This window comes from Ictalurus furcatus, chromosome 14 (genome assembly GCF_023375685.1).
Source record: "Ictalurus furcatus strain D&B chromosome 14, Billie_1.0, whole genome shotgun sequence".
NCBI classification, from domain to species: domain Eukaryota; kingdom Metazoa; phylum Chordata; class Actinopteri; order Siluriformes; family Ictaluridae; genus Ictalurus; species Ictalurus furcatus.
Window position 1 is genome coordinate 23,104,454 of NC_071268.1, and position 21,190 is coordinate 23,125,643.

Consider the following 21,190-nt stretch of genomic DNA (forward strand, 5'->3'; position numbering starts at 1 on the left):
TTGATGATGGTTCAGAGTCTGATATTCTCAGATCTAATACTCATAACGTTGTCCTGGTTAAGCCGATAAACAGTGTTATAATACCTGAAAGCATTAAAGCTTTCACTGCATTTGGTCATGTTGGTCTTTTTTTTTTTTCTCTACACAATAATGGCCATTTTGATTTTATTTGGGACAGAAAAGAAATGTACACACGTTCATGAATGCACTTCATGGATAGTTCCTTTATGCAAGTTAATGTAGTGAGGGTTCTGGTTTTTTGCAAAACTACTTTTGTTGAAAGTAGCTGTGATCATGTGGCAGGGTTGAACAAAAGTGGTATTTGTTGAAAACTCTGACAAAATGTGTCAGAAGAACCTGATTCATGAGCTCTCCCTCACAAAGACGTATTTGATGAGGCGCATGGAGCCCTTCTTGCCTGTTAGTGTAGTCTGGTATCTCCCTTTCCTCCTCCTCCGTCCTCTCCAACTTGCTGCCATCAACACTGAACAACAACAACCACAAGCTAAGGCTGCACAGGTTGCCAAGGCTACCAGGACAGTGTTGGCTGCCAGATGAAACACTTGCGTCAATCCTCCATCACTTACAGGCTGTGGACTGTTACCTGTCGTAACGTTACGGCTAATGTAACCTTTTGTGTCATTGGGGTATGGCTGGCTGTCTTCTACAGTGGTAGGGGGTGTTGGTGAGGTCTTTAGGCCAGAGTTGTTTTCTGGAGCTGCTGCGGATGAGTGACGTCTATTTAAGGTTGTTGGTCTGCTAGCAGTCACAGAAACATCAGTGATGGCCAAGTTCATTTTGGTAAGCCCTTGAGAAAGGCCACCTGTTGTTGAGGATGGAATGATCCTTTTTTCCATTAGAGGAGATGCTGTTGATTGGGTATTTATGGGCTGATTATAGGACCAAGAGGTGGTTGTGAAGCTATTAATCATCACTTGTGGTCCTGTAGTTGTAGTTACATATCCAGTCATGGTTTTGACTGGATTAAGTGGAGTTGAAGCTAAGATTGCATTTGTAGAGATTAGCTGGGCTGTAGTAAGTGTAGTATGGGCTGTAGAGTCTTCTTTACTACTTTGCAGAATACTTGAGAGAGGGACAGGCATGGTTGTAGTCTCTCCTGTACTACTTTGTGGAATACTTGAGAGATGGACAGTCATGGTTGTAGTTTGTCCTGTACTACTTTGTGGAGTACTTGAGAGAGGGACAAGCATGGTTGTCTTTCCTGTACTACTTTGTGGAGTACTTGAGAGAGGGACAAGCATGGTTGTAGTCTTTCCTGTACTACTTCGTGGAGTAGTTGTGAGTGGTACAGGCATGGTTGTAGTCTCTAATGTACTACTTTCCAGAGTGCTTGTGAGGGGGACAGGTGTGGTTGTAGTCTCTCCTGTACTACTTTGTGGAGTAGCTAAGAAAGGTACAGGTTTGGTTGTTGTGGTATGATCACCACTGAAGGTTGTACTAACTTGTAAATAAGGCAAGGTTGTGAACTCTGTGGATGCGGTTTGGTTGATAGTATATGCCGTTGTGGTTCCAAGGAAAGGTACTTGGGAAGAGGATGTTGAGCTTGATGTGAGCTGACTGGATAGTTGTGAAGGTGTTATGGTGGTACTGGAAGTATGTGTGGGTTGGGGCATTGAGCTTGTTTGAATGTTAGTAAAGCTGAATGAGGGCTGCATGGTACTCTCTTGGGGATTTGGGGATACATTTGTAGTAGCAACGATTGTAGGATCTGTTGAAGGATTAGAAATGAGTTGAGATGGCCGCTTCAGGGTTGTGGATCTCTGTAATGCTGAAGCAGGAAATGTGTCTTTGTTATCTTGGGTGGAATAAACAGAGAAAGGGGGAGGAGTAGAGATAGGAAAGCTGGATGTTGGTGCGTTGGTAGATGTTTTGGGGCTAGTGGCAACAATTGTAGGATGGGCTGAGCTGCTGGGCTCCATGTGAGGCCGGTTGAACTGACGTTTGTCTGTTCCAGACAAGTCGGAGGTGTTAAGTGAGGCCAGTTGAGGTAGCACTTGGACATTAGAGGGGAAGGATTTCCCAAATATTAACAAGTCAGGATCCATGCCTGTAAAACACGTACACAGAAAAGTGTAAAGCAGTCACACTGGAACTGTATTATCTGTATCAAACAGTTCATAGGGCAACTCTCATATTATTTATTCATTATTCTATCTTCAGTAAACCTTTCAAGCAGTTCATCACAGGACACCTTGCACATATACACTCAGGACCACTTTATTAGGACCACTTGTACTGCTTGTTCATGCAATTTCAATCAGCCAATCATGTGGAATCAGCTCAATGCATAAAGTCATGCAAATACTGATAAAGAGGTTTGGTTAATGTTCACGTCAAATAGAATGGGAAAAAATGTTGTCCGAGTTACTTTTCTGTTCCTGTCAACCAAAAACAGGAATCTGATGCTACAATGGGCACAAGCTCAGGCTCAAAAACATTGCCTGGTCTTTTTCCAATCTTCAATTGTGGAGTTTCAGTGCGCCTGTGCCTACTGTGCCTCAGATTCTTGTTCTTGGCTGATGGGATTAGAACCCAATCTGGTTTTCTGCTGTTGTAGACCATCCACCTAAAGGTTTGGCAGTTTTTCTGTTTTCAGATGCTTTTCTGCTCACCATGGTTGTAAAGGACCAGCCTGTGTAGCAGCAAGAACCATGCCAGGATCAAAGTCGCTGGGATCACATTTTCCCCCAGTTCTAATATTGGATATGAACATTAGCTGAAGCTCTTGTATCTGCATTATTTTATGTTTGGCTGATTGGATAACTGCACGAATAAGCAGGCATACAGGTGTTCCCAATAAAGTGGCCAGTGAGTGTACATTTGTGCACGCATTAACGCCTAGGGGCAATTTAGATTAACCTTTTCATTAACAGATTTATCCTGGTCAGGGTGATTGTGGATCCAGAGTCTATCCCATGAACAATGGGCATGAGGCATGAATACAAATGGAACACTAGTTCATGGGAGGGCGCCACGTCCACTTACATTTGCAACCACAGTCACAACTATAGACAATTCAGCATAGCCAATACACCTAACCAGTGTGTTTTTGGGACGTTGGAGGAAACCAGAAAACATACAGTAACCCAAGCTCAGGATAAAACTAGGGACCCTGGAGCTGTGAGGCAGTAACATTACTGCCTGTTGTTCCACCATGCCATCCTAACATTATGTAAATTGGCATTTCAAACCAGAGTTAGAAATGTACCTGATTTAAAGATATACACTATATGGCCAAAAGTTTGTGGACACCTGACCATCACACCCATATGTAGTTCTTCCTCAAACTGTTGCCACAAAGTTGGAAGCACACAATTGTGACGGATGTCTTTATATGCTGTAGGGTTAGAGTTCTCTTCACTGGAACTAAGAGGCACAGACTTGTTCCAGCATGACAATGCTCCTGTGCACAATGCGAGCTCCATGAAGACATGGTTTGCCAAGTTTGGAGTGGAAGAACTCGAGTGTTCTGCACAGAACCCTGACCTCAATCCCACTGAACACCTTTGGGATGAACTGGAGCACTAGCGTGCCTCAGGTCTCCTCACACGACATCACTGTCTAACCTCACTAATGCTTTTGTAGCGGAATGAACACAAATGAAGACACTCCACAATACAAAATCTAGTGGAAAGTCTTCCCAGAACAGTCAAGGTTATTATAACAGCAAAGGGGGATTAAATCTGGAATGGGATGTTCAAAAAGCACATACGGCCGTGATGGTCAGATGTCCACAAACTTTTGGCCATACAGTGAAGAAAAGAATGATTATTTTTTACTGAATGGCAATGACATTAATAGAATACTTGAGCACCCACCTTTGGTAACATTGTAGAGGATGACATTAGCCCTTTGATTGAGTATGCAGGTTTGCGGTGTTGGGCAGTGGAGGTGAAAACAATTGACACTGTCCTGAGTGGTGTTGTAATGAAACACAGCCACGTTACAGGAGACTGCGAATTGGGACAGAGCAAGTCAACTCATATCATAAACACAAGTGAGTTTTAATACCAATTCTTGTAAGCAGACACGACACACACACCAAATCAGGACATTCACGTACATTCAATTCGATTCAATTCAATTTTATTTGTATAGCGCTTTTAACAATAGACATTGTCTCAAAGCAGCTATACAGAAATATATAAACACAGGATGCAGATTTTAAGTGTGTGAATTTATCCCTATTGAGCGAGCCGGTGGCGACGCTGGCGAGGAAAAACTCCCTGAGATGAAATGAGGTAGAAACCTTGAGAGGAACCAGACTCAAAGGGAACCCGTCCTCATCTGGGTCACAACAGATAGTGTAAAAGTAAAAGAAAGTTCATTATGGTTTAATGTTAAGTCTGTTTTTTTTTTTTAACTAGTCCACTGTTCACTAAAGACATGTACATCATGTCTACAGCGTGTATCAAATGCACTTACGCATTTTGTAAACGAAGATATTTATTGATCTCTGCACTGTGATCTCTATTTATTGATCTCTGCACTGTGTTTTCCTGCACTGTTCTGCATTGTATGTCTTCAAAATGTTTGCACAGTTCTGCAGATTGAAATTTAGAATAGCACGAATTATATGCAAGAATTATACACCAAATATATCTTTGTGTGACAAATGTGAACTTGAAGTGTCTAGTTGTAATAAATAATTATTTACTAACTGCTTTATATATATATATATATATATATATATATATATAGATATATATACACACACACACACACACACACACACATATGGCCTATACATTTAAATGTCTAACATTAGTTCTTTTTCAAATTTATGTTTTAGTATTATTAAAGGCAAAATAGTCCAGACCTGCTATAAGAACCTGAGTGCTAAGATAATGTAGGGAATTAGATTTTTATCATCTATTTTAATGTCATGAGCAGTTTCCAGACGCAACTGTTTTGACAGGTGATACACTATGGGGAAGTTCTGAGGCTGGAACTCACAGTTGGAGGTGAGGCAGCAGGCTCGGCTGCAGTTCTGCGCGCTGTCTCCGCGGTAAAGCTGCAGCAGCTGCGCGCCTCTGCGCTGAGACTCCTCCGCGTCCACGTGCAGTCCCGGGAAGCGCCGGATCCAGCAGTTCCTGTAGTAGGAAGTCGAGGAGCACTCGGACTCTGTGGAGCTCACGAGACTCAAGATGGACAGGAGCCTCAACGTGACGATCATCGCGCGATCGTCTGAGTTTCAGTCACGTCAACGTGAACATGTCTGGAGCGCCTGGACTCGGCTTCAGAGACGCGGTGAATGAAGTTGTGCGCGCGTGCGCGTGCGTGTGCGTGGGTAGGTGCAGGTGATAGTGAGCGCGCGATGAAGTGCGACAGCCGGTCTTCCACGCCCACCTTCACATTGTCAATCAAACGTTGTTGTCTTTCAAATTTGTTGTAGATTTTGCATAAAGCTTTTTAAGCAGGATTCAATTCAAGTTGCGCCAAACTTTAATCCTTATTTCAAGGCTCATCGGGTTTATTATATTGTACTATACATCAGTTTAACATTGAATCATTGTACTAGTTTTAGAGTAAACTTTATCACTTAGTACTTTAGCATTCTGTACTAAACTGTAGAGAGTGTTGTCTTCTGATGACTCTTCCCTGCAGGTCGTACTTGTGTAGGTGTTGCTGCACAGTAAAACAGTGCACTTCATCCATCTTCTATACCGCTTTATCCTTTTCAGGGTCACGGGGAACTTGGAGCCTATCCCAGGAAGCATCGGGCACAAGGCGGGGTACACCCTGGACAGGGTGCGAATCCATCGCAGGGCACAATCACATACACACTCATTCATACACTACGGAAACTTTAGACATGCCAATCAGACTACCACACGTCTTTGGAGGAAACCCCCGCAGCACGGGGAGAACATGCAAACTCTGCACACACAGGGCCACGGTGGGAATCGAACCCCCGACCCTGGAAGTGTGAGGCAAACATGCTAACCACTAAGCCACCGTGTGCCCACCACCACTTCAGTCTGCTAAATCTTCAGAAATTTTGAGCAGGGGTACCCAAACATTTGCATGCCACTCCATGTATATAAGGTTCTAACTGAGACTTTTAATACTACAGTCAGGATGTCACTTAGTACTTTACCATTCTGTACTAAACTCTAGAGACTGTTGTGTGTGGAAATCCCAGGAGATCAGCAGTTTCTGAAATACTCGAACCAGCCCGTCTACCATCGTTTCCCCCATTCTGATGTTTGACGTGAACCTTAACTGAAGCGCTTGACCTGTATGTGCACGATTTTATGTGTTGTGCTGCTGTCACATGATTGTGGCTGATTGGATAACTGCATAAATACATGCAGAAATGTGGGTACCCCTGCTCAAAATTTCTGTTACTGTGAATAGCCAAGTGAGTAAAAGATGACCTGATTTCCAAAAGGTCTCAAGTCAAAGATGACACTAAACCCCATCATAATGAATCATAACTAAATCATACATTCGACATCATTGTAAAAATGTATATCAAAACAACTGGAAAAGTTTAGATGGACTATTATTTACTACTAAATTGTTTTTACTACTTTTAAAATCTGACTTAAAGAAAGTGTTATTTTTAAAGTGGATTAACACGGTTGCTTTTATTAGATGAAATCGTTAAATGTGCTCTAAATGCTTTTTAGATGCAAAGCCCTTGATGGACCTGGCATGTAACACACGCACATACATACACGCATATACTCACTGTCACAGTCGTGCTTTGCATCAAAGATACCGTGTTCTTCACCTAATGTGGATTCACACAGGAAGGAACGATATCCTGTGGCCATTTTCGCAACAACACTGAAAATGTAAAGTTGTACCCTGGGGTATATTCCAAGATCATCTGTAAAATGTTTTTTTTTTTTTTTCTCATGCATTTGCCAAATATCTTCAACTGTGGTGGTCAAGTATAGAACACATATCAGAGAGGTGCTGTCACCTTTTACTCACAGGTGTATGGTTTACATCTAACCAGCATTATTACTAATTAATTATATATTTTTTAATATGCGTTTTGAAGAGGAATAGATCCTCATGTATAGTCAGCCCCTTCAGAAAACATCCCTTTGCAATTCATAGTTGGTGAACAACTGGTGTGTGTTTTGCAAGGTCTCTAGGGATCCATGATGTTGACGTTGAAAGGATCTAGTGTTGCTTACACAAAGAGTAGTGGCACAATCAGGCCCAGTCTTAAAGGGTAATAGTAATGTAGCCTGGTGTGAATGTGTAGAATGACTTCATGTTTGTGTGTTGGTGTTGTATTGAGTAAAGATGTGTCATGTTGGAACAACATGATTTGTGAAAGCATCATACTGCAAAAATGCCTCACAGAGTCAGAATGCCTCACAGATTTGCATTTTGGTGATGTCTCGTAGCAGGTTATGCCATTCAGACTGGCTAATACCGAACCCCTTATTGTCATGTTGAATTTGTTTACGGTTGTTTCATTAATCTGGGATTAAATAAATACATGAATCCAACATACCATGATGCTAGACAGTCATGGAGCACCATTACAAATCATCAGAGAGCCACATTGTTTAAGGCCTAAATAGTACAATAGTCTTGTACCAATGAAAGAAATTCAAAGCTGCAGTGTGTAACCAGTTTTCTTTTTTTTTCTAATTTTTAAATTATTCGTCATGATAAAAACAAATAAAAATGATGTCTTCATGCTGGGGGCATGGTGGCTTAGTGGTTAGCATGTTTGCCTTGCAGCTCCGGGGCTGGGGGTTCAAATGTCCTCCGGGTACTCTGGTAATGTGTGCGTGATTGTGCCCTGTGATTGGTTGACATGCCATCCACTGGTGTCACCCGCCTTGTGCCCCGAGTTCCCTGGGATAGGCTCCAGGCTCCCCTGTTACAATGTGTAGAATAAGTGGTATGGAAGATGCTGTCACCTTGAAAAGCCAAAAATATGGATTCAAAGTCAGAACTGACAGGTCATTTTATCAGAACCCTCTACACCACACACGGCGTATGTGGCAAGGTATCCAGGCCATCACAAACTACAAAGCTCCATCACATGTCTGTTGATGGTGAAGCTTCACTCCCAGACACAATAAATGATTACTATGCACAGTTTGAAGCACAGAACAAAATGCCTGAGGAGAAGACCACCCCAAATTCCACCTACCAAGTACTCTGTCTGCATTCTGCGGATGTCAGGAACACTCTGTCCTGAGTTAACCTACAGAAAGCTGCTGGTCCTAACATCATACCTGGTCGGGTGCACAGGGAATGTGTTGATCAGCTTGCAGATGTCCTTACAGACATCTTTAACATCTCCCTGAGCCACACAGCCATCCCTGTGTGCTTCAAGACAACCACCATCATCCCTGTGCCAAAGAAATGATCTAGGTCTTGCCTGAATGACTACTGGCCCATTGCACTCACACCTATCATTATGAAGTGCTTCGAGCTGCTAGTCATGAAACACATAAAGAGCAGTTTTCCCACCACACTGGACCCATTCCAGCATGCCTACCATCCACCTTTCTCTCATGCACCTGGACAAAAAGGACAATTATGTAAGGATGCTGTTCATAGACTTCTGTTTAGCAGTCAACACAATCATCCCACAACAACTAACAGAAAAGCTGAGACTGCTGACACCCCCCCCCTCCCACCACCACCACCACCACCACCACAGCCCTACCACACTGAACACCCGCACTACTGTCCACTGATGTTTACACCGCCGACTGTGCTGCAAAGTACAGTTCAAATCACATCAAATTTGCTGATGGCACTACAGTTTCATCAACAACAATGAAGGGTCAGTGTACTGACAGGAGGTAAACCAGCTTTCAGGGTAGTATAGAGTCAACAATCTATCTCTCAATGTTGATAAGACAAAGAGTTGGCTTCAGGAGATCTTGAGTGGACCAATCACCAATGCACATCAACAGAACAACTCTGGAGAGAGACAAAAGCTCCAGTTTCTTGGTGTGCACATGACAGAGGACTTCTTCAGAACTCTCAACACCACCTGCCTAACCAAGAAGGCCTAACTGTACCTTTATTTCCTACAGAGGCTGAAGAGAGCCAAACTCCCCCTCCCATTCTCACCATCTTCTACAGTGGAACAATAGAGAGCGTCCTAACCGCAAGACCCTACAGCGAAGTGTGAGAACAGCTGAAAAGATCATTGGGGTCTCTCTACCATCCACTGTCACCCCGTACAACAACTGCTGTATCCACAAAGTCACCAGCATTGCAGATGACTCCTCTCACACATCTCATGGACTCTTCACCCTCCTGCCATCTGGCAGAAGGTACAGGAGCATCCGTGCCACCACCAGCAGACTCCGCAACAGTTTATTCCCGGAGGCAGTCAGATTACTCAACACTCCGCTGCCTCTCAACGCTAGTCAAACACCTAACCCAGTATGACTCTATACAAATGCCTTGACTTTGGCACTAGGGTTATTACTCAATATTCAAGTAATACTTGAATATCATTTAAATATCTATTTCGCTGACACTCACGAACATCAGATTAATCCATTCAATGTAGGAATTTGCAGCACGACTGAGATTAGAAATGGGCTCTTCTGGGATTTGCTTGCAGTAGTTTTACCAAAGGTCTACAAATCCTTCAGTAACAAACTGCTGCTTTAAACACATTCATTCAAGGTTTTTTTTAAATGTTCAGTTAAAAGATGAACAATCATGCCATATATCTTTCAAAAGTTGACTTTGCTGAAGACTCTATTTACAAGTGTCTCAATAAGTATACCCCTCAATTAATTTATCCATGCTCATAAAAGATTATCAGATTATCAAAATAAGGCCTGGTTTATACTTGACACACGACTGTGTGTGTGTGTGTGTGTGTGTGTATGTGTGTGTGTGTGTATGTAGATGCAGTGCCAAGACTACCTGCATTGATCACATACTCACCTGTGTACCTTATGTACATCGGCAGTATTAATGAAACATCCACTAGATGGCACTTAAGAGTCATAACATCCGTGACAATCAGGTTTCTGTCAAATGCCAGTTACTTTGAGACGTATAATTTTGTCTGCCCAAATGTCTAGAATAATGCATACATATGTGATTTGAGACACAGTGCTAGTTTGTTTAGTCCGTTGCAGACAATGTGTTACATTGTGCAATGGTGCCCCGGTATTTACGATGGTACGGCACGCAATTCATTATTTTTTCACACATGCACATCTAGTGTGCTGATTAGTGTGGTGGCCATCTTGTGTACACTTTTTTTTTTTTTAATACAAAAAGTCCCAATCTAAGGCCTATAGTTAAATTATAGAACTTACTCTTAAAATAAATTATATATATAAGTAAAAAAAAAAATGTAATCAAATCAGAGACTGACAATTTCTTCATTTAATTTAATTTGTCAAAATGTTATTTGGTAGATTTAGCTTCCTCACTGATATAGACAAATTACAATCAAACACATGACTCGGTAGTCAAGTCCTGATATGCAAAGTTCCAAGTTTCTCTTCCCAGTTTGTCTTTGTGCAGGCTCATACTGGCACACTTGTGGCTATCTTTCTGTCTATATCTGCACATGCGACAGAATTCTGCTTCAAGTTAGAAAATGCATCGTGTTTTTTTTTTTTATAAACGATAAATAGTACATAATGAATTTACGTCAAACAGTATATGTCAGTAGTTTTCAGCTGCAGTCTTGAAAGACCCCTTGCACTGCTAAGACGGTTTTCCACCCATGTTTTAATACACCAAATCCAGCTCATAACACCAAGCTTCCTAAACTGAAGCTATAAAAAAAAAAAAAAAAAAAAAAACTACTCTCCCAGAATTGTTTTTAAATACCTAATTTGACTTGCATAATTGCTTGAAAAAGTGTGAAATGATCACACGGAATTGAGCCCAATAAAAGTTCACATTTTGGTGTACCTTTTTTCTCTCCACTCTGGAGTCTATACAGGATTTGATATATATCTGTTGTCACTAGGTGAGCACCAGACAGGACGTCACACATGCAAATGTGTGAAAAGACATATAACAATCACTCGAGTAAAACTGGATTAAAGAAGAGGAAGCAAAAAAAAAAAAAAAAAACATCTTCATGCATTTTTTTTTTCTAATCAGAAGTTCCATTATACAAAAAAAAAAAAAAAAAAACACAAGAGAACACAAAATGCCTGTTACAACATGCACAGTGACCTCCTGACATTCTCAAGCGTTCCAATGGTTCCCGTTCTGTAAGGTTCCTGTAGTGAAGCCTCGTCTGCTCAGGCCTCTGGACAGCACTGCTGTGGAGTCGTTCACCCCGATGCGCTTGTCATCCCTGACTAAAGCATAGAAGGCTATGACTGCAGTCAGTAGGGGGAGCTGTGGTGCTTTTAACTGTAGTAAGTAATAGCAGTAGTAGTTGTAGTGGTAAAAAAAAAGGGGGGTCTAATGGCATGAGGCTCTGTGTATCAGTCTTTGACCAGTCTGTAGATGTGATGCTGGGCGCCGTGCTCACTGGTGGACACTTCGAATACGTAAGCCACACACAGCAAAGTTTCCAGAGTGTCCCTGTTCGTAACGACCTGAGACAGAGCAGATACAGGTTCATAAAGTAACACTCTATAGACTTTCTATCGTCGATGAGGAAAAAGACGCAAGTATTCAAGCTGAATTACAAAAACAATATCGATGTCCTTTGTGTATTTATAGTGTCTTTTCGTAAGTATTCACACACACACACACACACACATCCGTGAGCTTTTCAACATTTTCTAGTGTTACAAATTGGAACCGACATGGATTATTTATTGTTATATGGTATGAATTTACACAAAATATCCCCTATTTGAAATTATTTACGAATACAAAAAATGAATACATTAGCTCTGGTGCAGCCAGTTGCCACCACAACATTTGTTTCATCGCCTCCGTCTGTGTGCGATCAAAGTGCCACATCATCTCAATATAAATTCACCTGTTCCTCTTGGTTGCTTCTCTGATTAATGCCCTCTTTACCTGGTCAGTGACTTTTGGTGGACGGCTTCCTCTAGACAGAGTAGCTATTGTCCCAAATTCTTTCCATTTTTTTTTTTTTAATTATGAACTCAATGCTGTTCCACAGGATGTTCAAGGTTTGGGATTATATATATATATATATATATATATATATATATATATATATATATATATATATAACCAAACCCTGAACAATCTATACTTTTCCAGAACTTTATCTCTCTGTAGTCTTCAAGTCCCCATGAAATCAAAATGGAAGTTTTGCTGCTTATGTTTAGTATGAATATGTGTTAGCTTTAAGGTTATCTTATAAGCTACTCTTATACGCGTGCTCCACAACAGTGACAAAATTCGCATTTAGAAAATAGATGCATTCAGAATTTACAGTCTCTCGCTCTACCACCGATACGGATCAACACGTTTGATGACCTCATTCTGCACTTCAGCTTCTCATCAGATTTTCTGTCCAATCAAAAGCTGTCTAGAATCTGAAACGCCCCGCTGCAACATTATAAAAATCACCTAGTCGACTGTTGAGTGAGAGAACTCATATCGGCAAGCACGGGCCGTAAATGTGTCTCTGGCTGTTCGAACGCGTGTGATTTATTCAGTTTTCTGACTGTAAGTTGCTTAAAAAGGAAATGACTTGAATTCATTCGCTTTATTGCTCGGGCTCGCGCGAGTCCATGATACTAACTGTCAAGTACGGTTTAGCCCGGGCTGTGATGTAAACTAATCTCTAATGGCTATATTAAAAGGGGGAGGAGCCACTCGATATGTCCCGCCCTGACTTCCTGTTTCAGTGGAAATCACGTCAACACATCGAAGGCGCTTCACAGGGACTTTCATGACGTTGTTTGCTTAAGTGTGTCCTCAAACAAACTCTGGGGCTTTCCAGGAACAGGTATATTTCTATCAAGATCACATGACTTTCACGTGACACCTTTTAAATGGTGAATGGTCTGCACTTATATAGCGCTTTTATCCAAAGCGCTTTACACTGTGTCTCATTCACCCATTCACACACTCACTCACACACCAATGGTAGCAGAGCTGCCACGCAAGGCGCTAACTTGCCAGCGGGAGCAACTTGGGGTTCAGTGTCTTGCCCAAGGACACTTCGGCATGTGGAGTCACGTGGACTGGGAATCGAACCACCAACTCTACAATTAGTGGATTAGTGGATGACCCGCTCTACCACCTGAGTCACAGCCGCCCCGCCTTTTTGAGATTTTTATTTGTAAATAATATCGCAAACTATACAGCTTTTCCCCCACTGCTTCAGTATTATGAGTGATTTTGTGTAGATTCACAACATAATCCCAATTAAATCCATTTCAGTTCCTGGATGGAACAGGACAAAATGTGGAAAAGTGGAAAAAGGGGGGTGGGATACGTACGCCAGACAGTGTATGTGTGCTTGTCTGTCTGTTTTTGTCTCAAACAGTCAATCTGGGCTAAATCAGACTATTGAGAGGGCATTGGAGCCCATGAGTGAGTCTCCTATGCTGTTCAATGCATGCTCAGTAGATCATTGTCTCCGAGTCTCAGTGTGTGGGCAGAGGCTAACACAGTCGACACCAGTGTTCAAGAACTGTTGTTAGGAACACACTGTTGCTGGGGTAATAGCCTCATTTCCATCTGACTCAATGCACTCTTCTCTGCCTAGCAAAGTTAAATGCCACACTTACGGGGTTAGTTATTGATGCGCTAGAGGAATTTCTCACGGCACCACAATATTTGCTTCTGGCGCTCTATTTGCCTTCGCTTCAACCAACCGGCTCTTTAAAGATACACGTGGAAAAGACTGGTTTTGTCGTTCTCTGACTGTTTACCTGTAGTATAGTGAAGTTCTCCAGTACGCTGTTCATCATATATTTCTCTGGTAGATGTTTGAGTTTGTGGATGAAGTTGATCATATATTCGCATAGAGGTGATCTGTGGATTCTAAATACATATCGGCCGTTCTCGAACCGCGCATACTCCGTCTGCGAAGAAAGAAAGAGGGAAAAGGATTCCTCATCTTGGTAAACATAATCAGAAATCACGTCACGTTAAGTGTTTAAGTTCGAATATATGAGCCAATTTGAGGTAATGTCATTTGTTCTGTGATTCATAAGAGTGCAATTGCTTCTATGACATGAAATGTGATTTCATGACTGTAATATCTTTTGCTAATTTAAGTGGACTGAAGCCACAGGGCAATACATGCTTCATTCTCGCCTTCCCGTCATCTCTTACCTCCACTTTTTCCACCACCTGCTTGCCGAAGGAGCAGACTTTAGTAGAGGAAGTGATGATCATGTTTTCTGAGCTCTCGTACTGGCTCGAGACACCGTAGAAAAAACTACTGTCATCCTGGAGGTTCACGCTGAGGTCTGCCTGCGCCGACACAAAAAGGCTTTAATCATTTCAGCGATTCTGTTTACAATATCTGCCGCGCAACAGGTGCACAGTGTACACCGAGTCAGGCATAATTCAGCTAAAGGTGACCTAAATGGTATCAAGCAAACACATCTGTCTTCGGGTTTGTACTGTAATGCTTTTTGGAGCATGAATTACAGCACTACCAGACCTGTATCGAGAACAAGAGTGCTGTCTGTGCAAAGAGTGCAGAGTCAAATCAGCCACCTGAATCTTCCGGTTTTAACACTCGACTGTAATTATACAAAGATGCAGACTACGTATTGGAAAAAAAGAGCTTCACAATTCCTTACAGTATTCCAGATATCATGGGTCTTGTTGTGCAGGTAATTCAAGAGCATAACAGTACTGACTGTAGCCTTCTACCTACCTATCTATCTATATATCTATCCATCTATCTATCTATCTATCTATTTATCCATCTATCTATCCATCTATCTATCCATCTATCCATCTATATCTATCTATCCATCTATCTATCCATCCATCCATCTAGCCATCTACCTATCTATCTATCTATCTATCCATCTACCTATCTGCCTATCCATCAATCCATCCATCTATCCATCTAGCCATCTACCTATCTATCTATCTATCTATCCATCCATCCATCTAGCCATCTACCTATCTATCTATCTATCTATCCATCTACCTATCTGCCTATCCATCAATCCATCCATCTATCCATCTAGCCATCTACCTATCTATCTATCTATCTATCCATCCATCCATCTAGCCATCTACCTATCTATCTATCTATCTATCTATCTATCTATCTATCCATCTACCTATCTGCCTATCCATCTATCCATCCATCCATCAGATTCATGGCTTCTATTTCATTAACTGTTTCAAGTCCGTAATGCCCGGCTAGGTTCATGCCATATTTACTCCAGATACAAAAAAAATAATAAACAGAAGAAAAAAAAACTGTGTGTATTTTTAGTTTCTAACCCAAAGACATTTTGGAGGGAAAAAAGGATGATAGAGTAAATAATTCAATTCATTCACATTCATTACACCCACAACTGTATTTCACATGCACCACGTTACAGGTGTGTCCGTGAAGTGGACTGAAAATTATCAGCCCATATGCAGACAAAATCTAGGAGGTGTTTCACGCTACCAGGGGTGTCCAATCTTATCCGGAAAGGGCGTGTGTGGGTGCAGGTTTTCATTCCATACAAGCAGGAGCCACACCTGATTCCACCTGTTTAATCAGTTGATCTTGGCTTTCGATAGACTCAGCTGTGGCTTCTGCTTGGTTGGAATGAAAACCTGCACCCACACCGGCCCTTTCCGGTTAAGACTGGACACCCCTGTACTCTACAGTCTGGGCTTGAAAGAGGTCAGACCCAGCCTTGCTTCTTCGTTTTTCTTATGACTGCTGGTGGTGCTGTTGAGCTTGACTCCACAAAAGTCCAAAATAATCCATTTCAAGACATCTGTCTTGAAATAATGATATATTTCAAGAAAATATTTTTTTGCTTAAAATAACAATAACTTTTTTTTTTAATTTACAAAAAAAATATATTTTGGCTTGAAATTGAAAACACAAATAATCTGATGTGGCAGGGGGTACACAATTATACCAGCCACCCTTGTTTCTATCCAGATTCCACATTTTAAAAACCTTAAATATTGAGTTCCTAAACCTTTTTCTTCAGTATAGTTGTTCTGCGTACTATCACATAAGATGCTCTAGTCAAACAACGTCCTTGCATATGCCAACCACCCACTCTGGCCTAGTTCATATTGACTTCGATCACTGATCTGCCCTGCCATTTATCACATACCACTTGTCTGAAAAACTTCAGATGGCTCAGGTATGCAGCTAAAATATCACGTATGACCTGCATATATTTCCAGACCATGAATACACTTTCAGCAACATATACAGCAACTGTATATGAGGAGATTTCAAGTTTTTGTGTAATAATGACCCAGATCCATGTAGAGCCTAACAATATGCTGACCTGCACAGATGTTTGGGCTACAGCAAACCCTGTTCTCATCTTAGCTCTTAAATAAGCACACTCAAGGCAGGTTCACCTTTTCCCCTCTAGCTCCCTGCCTCTTAATGCCCCATTAAAATCCCCCTGACACCTTTCTCCTCCCTGCACTGCTGTTCCATCTCTATTCCTTGAACTCGGTTATTCCCTCATTTATCTTAATTTCTCAGCTGAACCCGTGCTCGTTCTCTTTCTGCGAGGGAATTCATCCGATTACAATCAACATCCCGCAACGTTCAAAATTGCGTTACGCTGCCCAGTTCCCTGTGTAACAATTTAGCACGGCCGACTCAAATCCGATTGCGGCGGCACTTCAAAAGCGTGAGGTGATCTGTTAGGACATGGCCGCGGGGCGCAGTGCGAGACAGTGGCCATAGACGGTGTGCAAATTTAATCTAGAATGCCATAGCTTTGGAGTACCGCAGGAGGCCTGTCAGTGTTGTCATGGCAACCTGTGCACGTGGACGCCCAAGTCATGACCCAGACTTATGAGTTTATGGAACAGTGCTCATTGGTTTAGACTTTTTAGAGAAGATTTTGTAGACAAAATTTAAAAGTTGCCATGCGTGAAATGAAAAATTACAATATCAGTGGGTGTTGGATATGGAAAGTCCATTTCAGTCTAATCTTTGGTATAGGATTAGACTTATTGTGCATTTTGGCCCCATATATATTTGTAGTGCACACTGTTCCTACAACAGACCCCATATTGATTTAGCAACAATAGACACTTTGAACAGTCCTGACCTTCTAAAGAGGACTTCTTGAGGTCGTGAACTCTTTTGTATATCTATTTGGCTACCAGTGTAGTCTAAGACGAGTCTGTCAAGCATACCTCCAGACAGATTCAAATCAGGAAAACTTCTGTATCTGTAAATGGATCATCAGGGGTTGATTATATGAACTCATCATTATGTCAAACTCTGACAATATCTATCTATCTATCTATCTATCTATCTATCTATATATCTATATATCTATCTATCTATCTATACAGGCTTGAAGGCACTATAAATAGGCGGGTGCGTGTGTTGTGGGATGGTGTAACAGTGAGAGGGACAGGTGGCCGAGCTCAGATTTCTCCACTGAAAAAGTAGAACCTGTCACTCTTCCCAAGCCAAGGCCCTAGAGATCTACAACATCCCACCCTCCCTCTCTTTGTGCCCTCTGGACAACTGTCTGCTTGGCCAGTGTAAAGAAAATACTTCAACACTAACACACAACCATTCCTATATGAGCTAAGATGTGTTCAACAATCAGTATATATATATATATATATATATATATATACCCTCATAGGTTGTCAGACATGACCATTATAGGTGGTCATAACGTTCACATGTTTCTCATGTCTGATATCACAATCGTTCCTTTCATACGTTCTGTAAATCTGATAACTTGATAATCAGATTTAGTAGCATCAGCAATTGAGAGGTGAATCATTGGCACATTAACGTTTTTTTTTTTTTTTTTTTGCTCTTACCCAGAACTTGACAAGGAAGAACGCATTTGCTGGTCCTTTCTCAAACAGCTCCTTCAGACCTCCTTTCTTCTCAGGGAATTTGTCATAGATCTGCCGGATGTCCACAGCTTCCAAATAAGGGTCAGAATATGTTGGGTTTGACTGACCAATGTGCACAAATAAGTGCTTGTTGAACTGCTCAAATCAGAACAGAGAGCAACCTAAGGCTTAATACAGCGAAGAGAATCGTATAGCTTTGAAAACTCCACTTTATTACAAACATAATACACAGTCTGATCAGTTTAATTCATAGACTCACGTTCTCTGGGTCTTGTGGTTGCTCCAGAAAGGCAGAGAACTCCAACATCCGCAACTTAGAGCTAGCTATACTTCTGCCCTGCCAAGGGGGGGCACTAGGGGACATAGACAGACCTGACGCACTCTCATAACCTGGAACATTGTGGGGGGGGAGCATTGTCGGACCAGTTATGATTATATTTTGCGTCTTATAAAATGAAGTATAAGTATTAATGGCAGACAGACCTGTGATGGAAGGACCTGTGGCTTGCATGATGTAGTTCTGTTGCGAAAATGGTTTGATGCTGCGTGGACACAAGAATCAAAGATGTTGTTTTAAAACGCCCCATAACGTGTTCTGCATGTCAGATTTCACTATGTGCTGGTTCTAATGTTGAACCTGGAAAATCTGACTTACTCCTCTGTAGGTGCTGGTTGACCTGGAAGTGCTCCATGCCAAAACTTGAAGAAGAAAAACCAGTCATGTGATTTCTCATACATTCACGGGACAAAAAGAGCTCATAGATTTGTTTAAAAAAAAAAAACATAGTTTGAATATGTAATTAGAAGTCACATCGATTCGCTGCCTTAACCTACCCCTCCAGCAGATGGGTACGCGGGCCGTGAGAGGCTCTGCAGGGCCATTTTGTTCTGGAAGGCAGTAGGAGAGATGATCTGTGCTGATGACATGTTGGCCATGCTCTGGAGGGCCTTGTCTTTGGCTGCCTGGTCCTTTCAAGAAACAAAGTAAACAATAGTGACATTACCAGGGCACTAGATGTCCGTCACCATAATGTATCAAACAAATGTAATGTTAGGATCAGTGTCAAATACTGGCCTGGAGCCAAACAGCTTGTCTTAATCTTAATTCATATCTAAATTAGTGCAAGCATTATAATTTAGATAAGAATCTATGCAAAAATCTCCGATTTGTTGCAAATGAATTAGAAATCTACATCAGTATATCGTAAAATTCTATTCTGCTGTCTGTTTTAAATACATTTTAACTATACACCTAGCTGTGTACAATGTGCGTCTTCTATTTTTGTAGCTACATTAGACTTGGGCTCAGCCTCACAATTGTAAATTTAATAAGCAAAATAAAAGTGAATTGTTTATATGTGCGAATTCTGCAAGACGGCAAAAGTAAGTTTGTGAGTATGTTTCTCTTCCTGAATGAAGCGGTCCTAATCCTGCTGTGCACAGGAATTTCAGAGCAGGAATTTAAACTTTATACCCCTGCCAGACTGCAGCTAGTGTTGACAAGCTGTCTGTTACTCCTGGAGGTCAAACTAAGAGCTCGAAGCTCCAGCATTATGAAACCCCAGACCAGCTTGGAAAACATCAAGTGGAAAAACACTGTCTCTGAACCAGCTGCAAATCCTGATCCATAGCTATGTGTAGAAATCTCAGCTAATTAATTATGGCTCTAGAAGACTAAACTGACTAAATCATTACAGAATCAGTGGCAACATGTGTGCAGATTCATTAATCGAGTAAAGTGCCAAAAGATTTAAGACGAGCTGTCCATGCCCTGTTTTAGGAGCTGTAGAGTCCTTGAAACATGACAAGCCAATGCATTATTCTTCCTAGACCGGCCAACAGTGCAACGTAGCATGGGCATGTGTGTGTGTCTGTCACTGTTCTCCGTTTCAGAAATGTATTTAAAAGGCCTGTCAGTGGCAGCCTTGTGACCAGCTCTGGGCTCTGACAGCTGGGCTATGATGGCTGACGGCCAGTGGGAGTGGGAGTGAACTATACTGTGCAATAAAAGACATGAAAGCATGAGAGGAAAGATCGAAACTGTAGGACATAGAACTTGACCCATGTGTCCTTAGAGGTCAGAGGGTGATCAAATGTCACATAATAAAATAAAACTACGCACGCAATCAAACTTATGAACGCAGTTAATGTGAAGAAGTGGTGAGAATTTGCTCATGGGTGGATCCATCTCAGGGGAGCCACTACCTTCAGTTTCACCTGTATCTCCCGAGCCTTCCTCCGTGCCAGCACCTGGATATGACTGGATACCTGCACAAGAGATAGTCAGTTTCTCAAAAGCTATGCATGAAATATGGTCATAAATATGGTCAAATAATAATAAAAATAATAATAATGTGGACAATCAACAAAGAAGACACTGAGGTATGTTATGGGAGGCACTACTTAAAGTGGCTTTAAAAGTGCATGAATTATAACCACATACTTGAATTTGACAGCACACATGAACACAACAGATAGATAATTATCCTAGCAAATACCACTCTGAGGTCTGACCACACCTGCATGATTAAGTCATGGCAAAAAATGCTAAGCAGTATGGCCCACTTCTCTCCAAAGTACTGGCTTGAACCTTCAATGTGTTTTTTGCCTAATGTTGAGAAAAAAAAAAAAAACGTAGAAATGGAGATATACACCGATCAGCCATAACATTAAAACCACTTGCCTAATATTGTGTAGGTCCTGCTTGTGCCGCCTAAAGAACTCTGACTCTGGACCCTACAGGACCTCTGAAGGTGTGATGTGGTATTTGGCACCAAGACGTAGCAGAGACTTTAAGTCCTGTAAGTTGTGAGGTGGGCTCTCAATGGACTTGTTTGTCCGGCACATCCCACAGATGCTCGATCGAACTGAGATCTGGGGAATTTGGAGGCCAAGTCAACACCTTGAATTTTTTGTCATGTTCCTCAAACCATTCCTGAATAATTTTTGCAGTGTGGCAGGGTTTATTATCCTTCCGAAAGAGGTCACTGACATTAGGGAATAGCGTTGCCATAATGGGGTGTACTTGGTCTGCAACAATGTTTAGGTAGGTGGTACGTGTCAAAGTAACATCTACATGAATGCCAGGACTCAAGGTTTCCCACCAGAACATCACACTTCCTCCACCAGCTTGCCATCTTCCCACAGTGCACCCTGGTGCCATCTCTTCCCCAGGTAACCGATGCACATGTACCCAGATGATGAACGTGATTGATCAGACCAGGCGACCTTCTTTCATTGCTTCATGGTT

The 21,190-nt window shown here is 41.7% G+C and overlaps 2 protein-coding genes across 2 annotated transcripts in view; both read right to left on the reverse strand.

Moving 5' to 3' along the window:
- Positions 1 to 299: 299 nt before the first annotated feature.
- Positions 300 to 5,373, reverse strand: LOC128617732 (mucin-5AC-like). Its single transcript, XM_053640911.1, has 3 exons — positions 4,978 to 5,373; positions 3,840 to 3,974; positions 300 to 2,068 (listed from the first exon to the last, which is right to left on the reverse strand). Exons 1-3 carry the CDS (start codon positions 5,195 to 5,197, stop codon positions 363 to 365), a joined length of 2,061 nt encoding a protein of 686 aa, XP_053496886.1. The 5' UTR covers positions 5,198 to 5,373; the 3' UTR covers positions 300 to 362.
- Positions 5,374 to 11,055: 5,682 nt separating this feature from the next.
- Positions 11,056 to 21,190, reverse strand: part of LOC128618048 (transcriptional enhancer factor TEF-3-like) — a 32,068-nt gene continuing 21,933 nt past the window's right edge. Inside the window, 9 exon segments of the mRNA XM_053641413.1 lie at positions 11,056 to 11,549; positions 13,818 to 13,970; positions 14,224 to 14,364; positions 17,902 to 18,075; positions 18,200 to 18,330; positions 18,424 to 18,482; positions 18,596 to 18,639; positions 18,775 to 18,909; positions 20,146 to 20,208. Of these exon segments, the coding sequence (XP_053497388.1) occupies positions 11,436 to 11,549; positions 13,818 to 13,970; positions 14,224 to 14,364; positions 17,902 to 18,075; positions 18,200 to 18,330; positions 18,424 to 18,482; positions 18,596 to 18,639; positions 18,775 to 18,909; positions 20,146 to 20,208 (1,014 nt within the window). The 3' untranslated portion in view covers positions 11,056 to 11,435.

Excerpts from the sequence above, each read along its gene's own strand:
- LOC128617732 (XM_053640911.1), bottom strand. The coding sequence starts at position 5,197 with ATGATCGTCACGTTGAGGCTCCTGTCCATCTTGAGTCTCGTGAGCTCC. Across the intron at positions 3,975-4,977 it reads CTGCTGCCTCACCTCCAACT|TCTCCTGTAACGTGGCTGTG; the intron begins GTGAGTTCCAGC and ends CCCAATTCGCAG. Across the intron at positions 2,069-3,839 it reads CCTCTACAATGTTACCAAAG|GCATGGATCCTGACTTGTTA; the intron begins GTGGGTGCTCAA and ends CGTGTTTTACAG.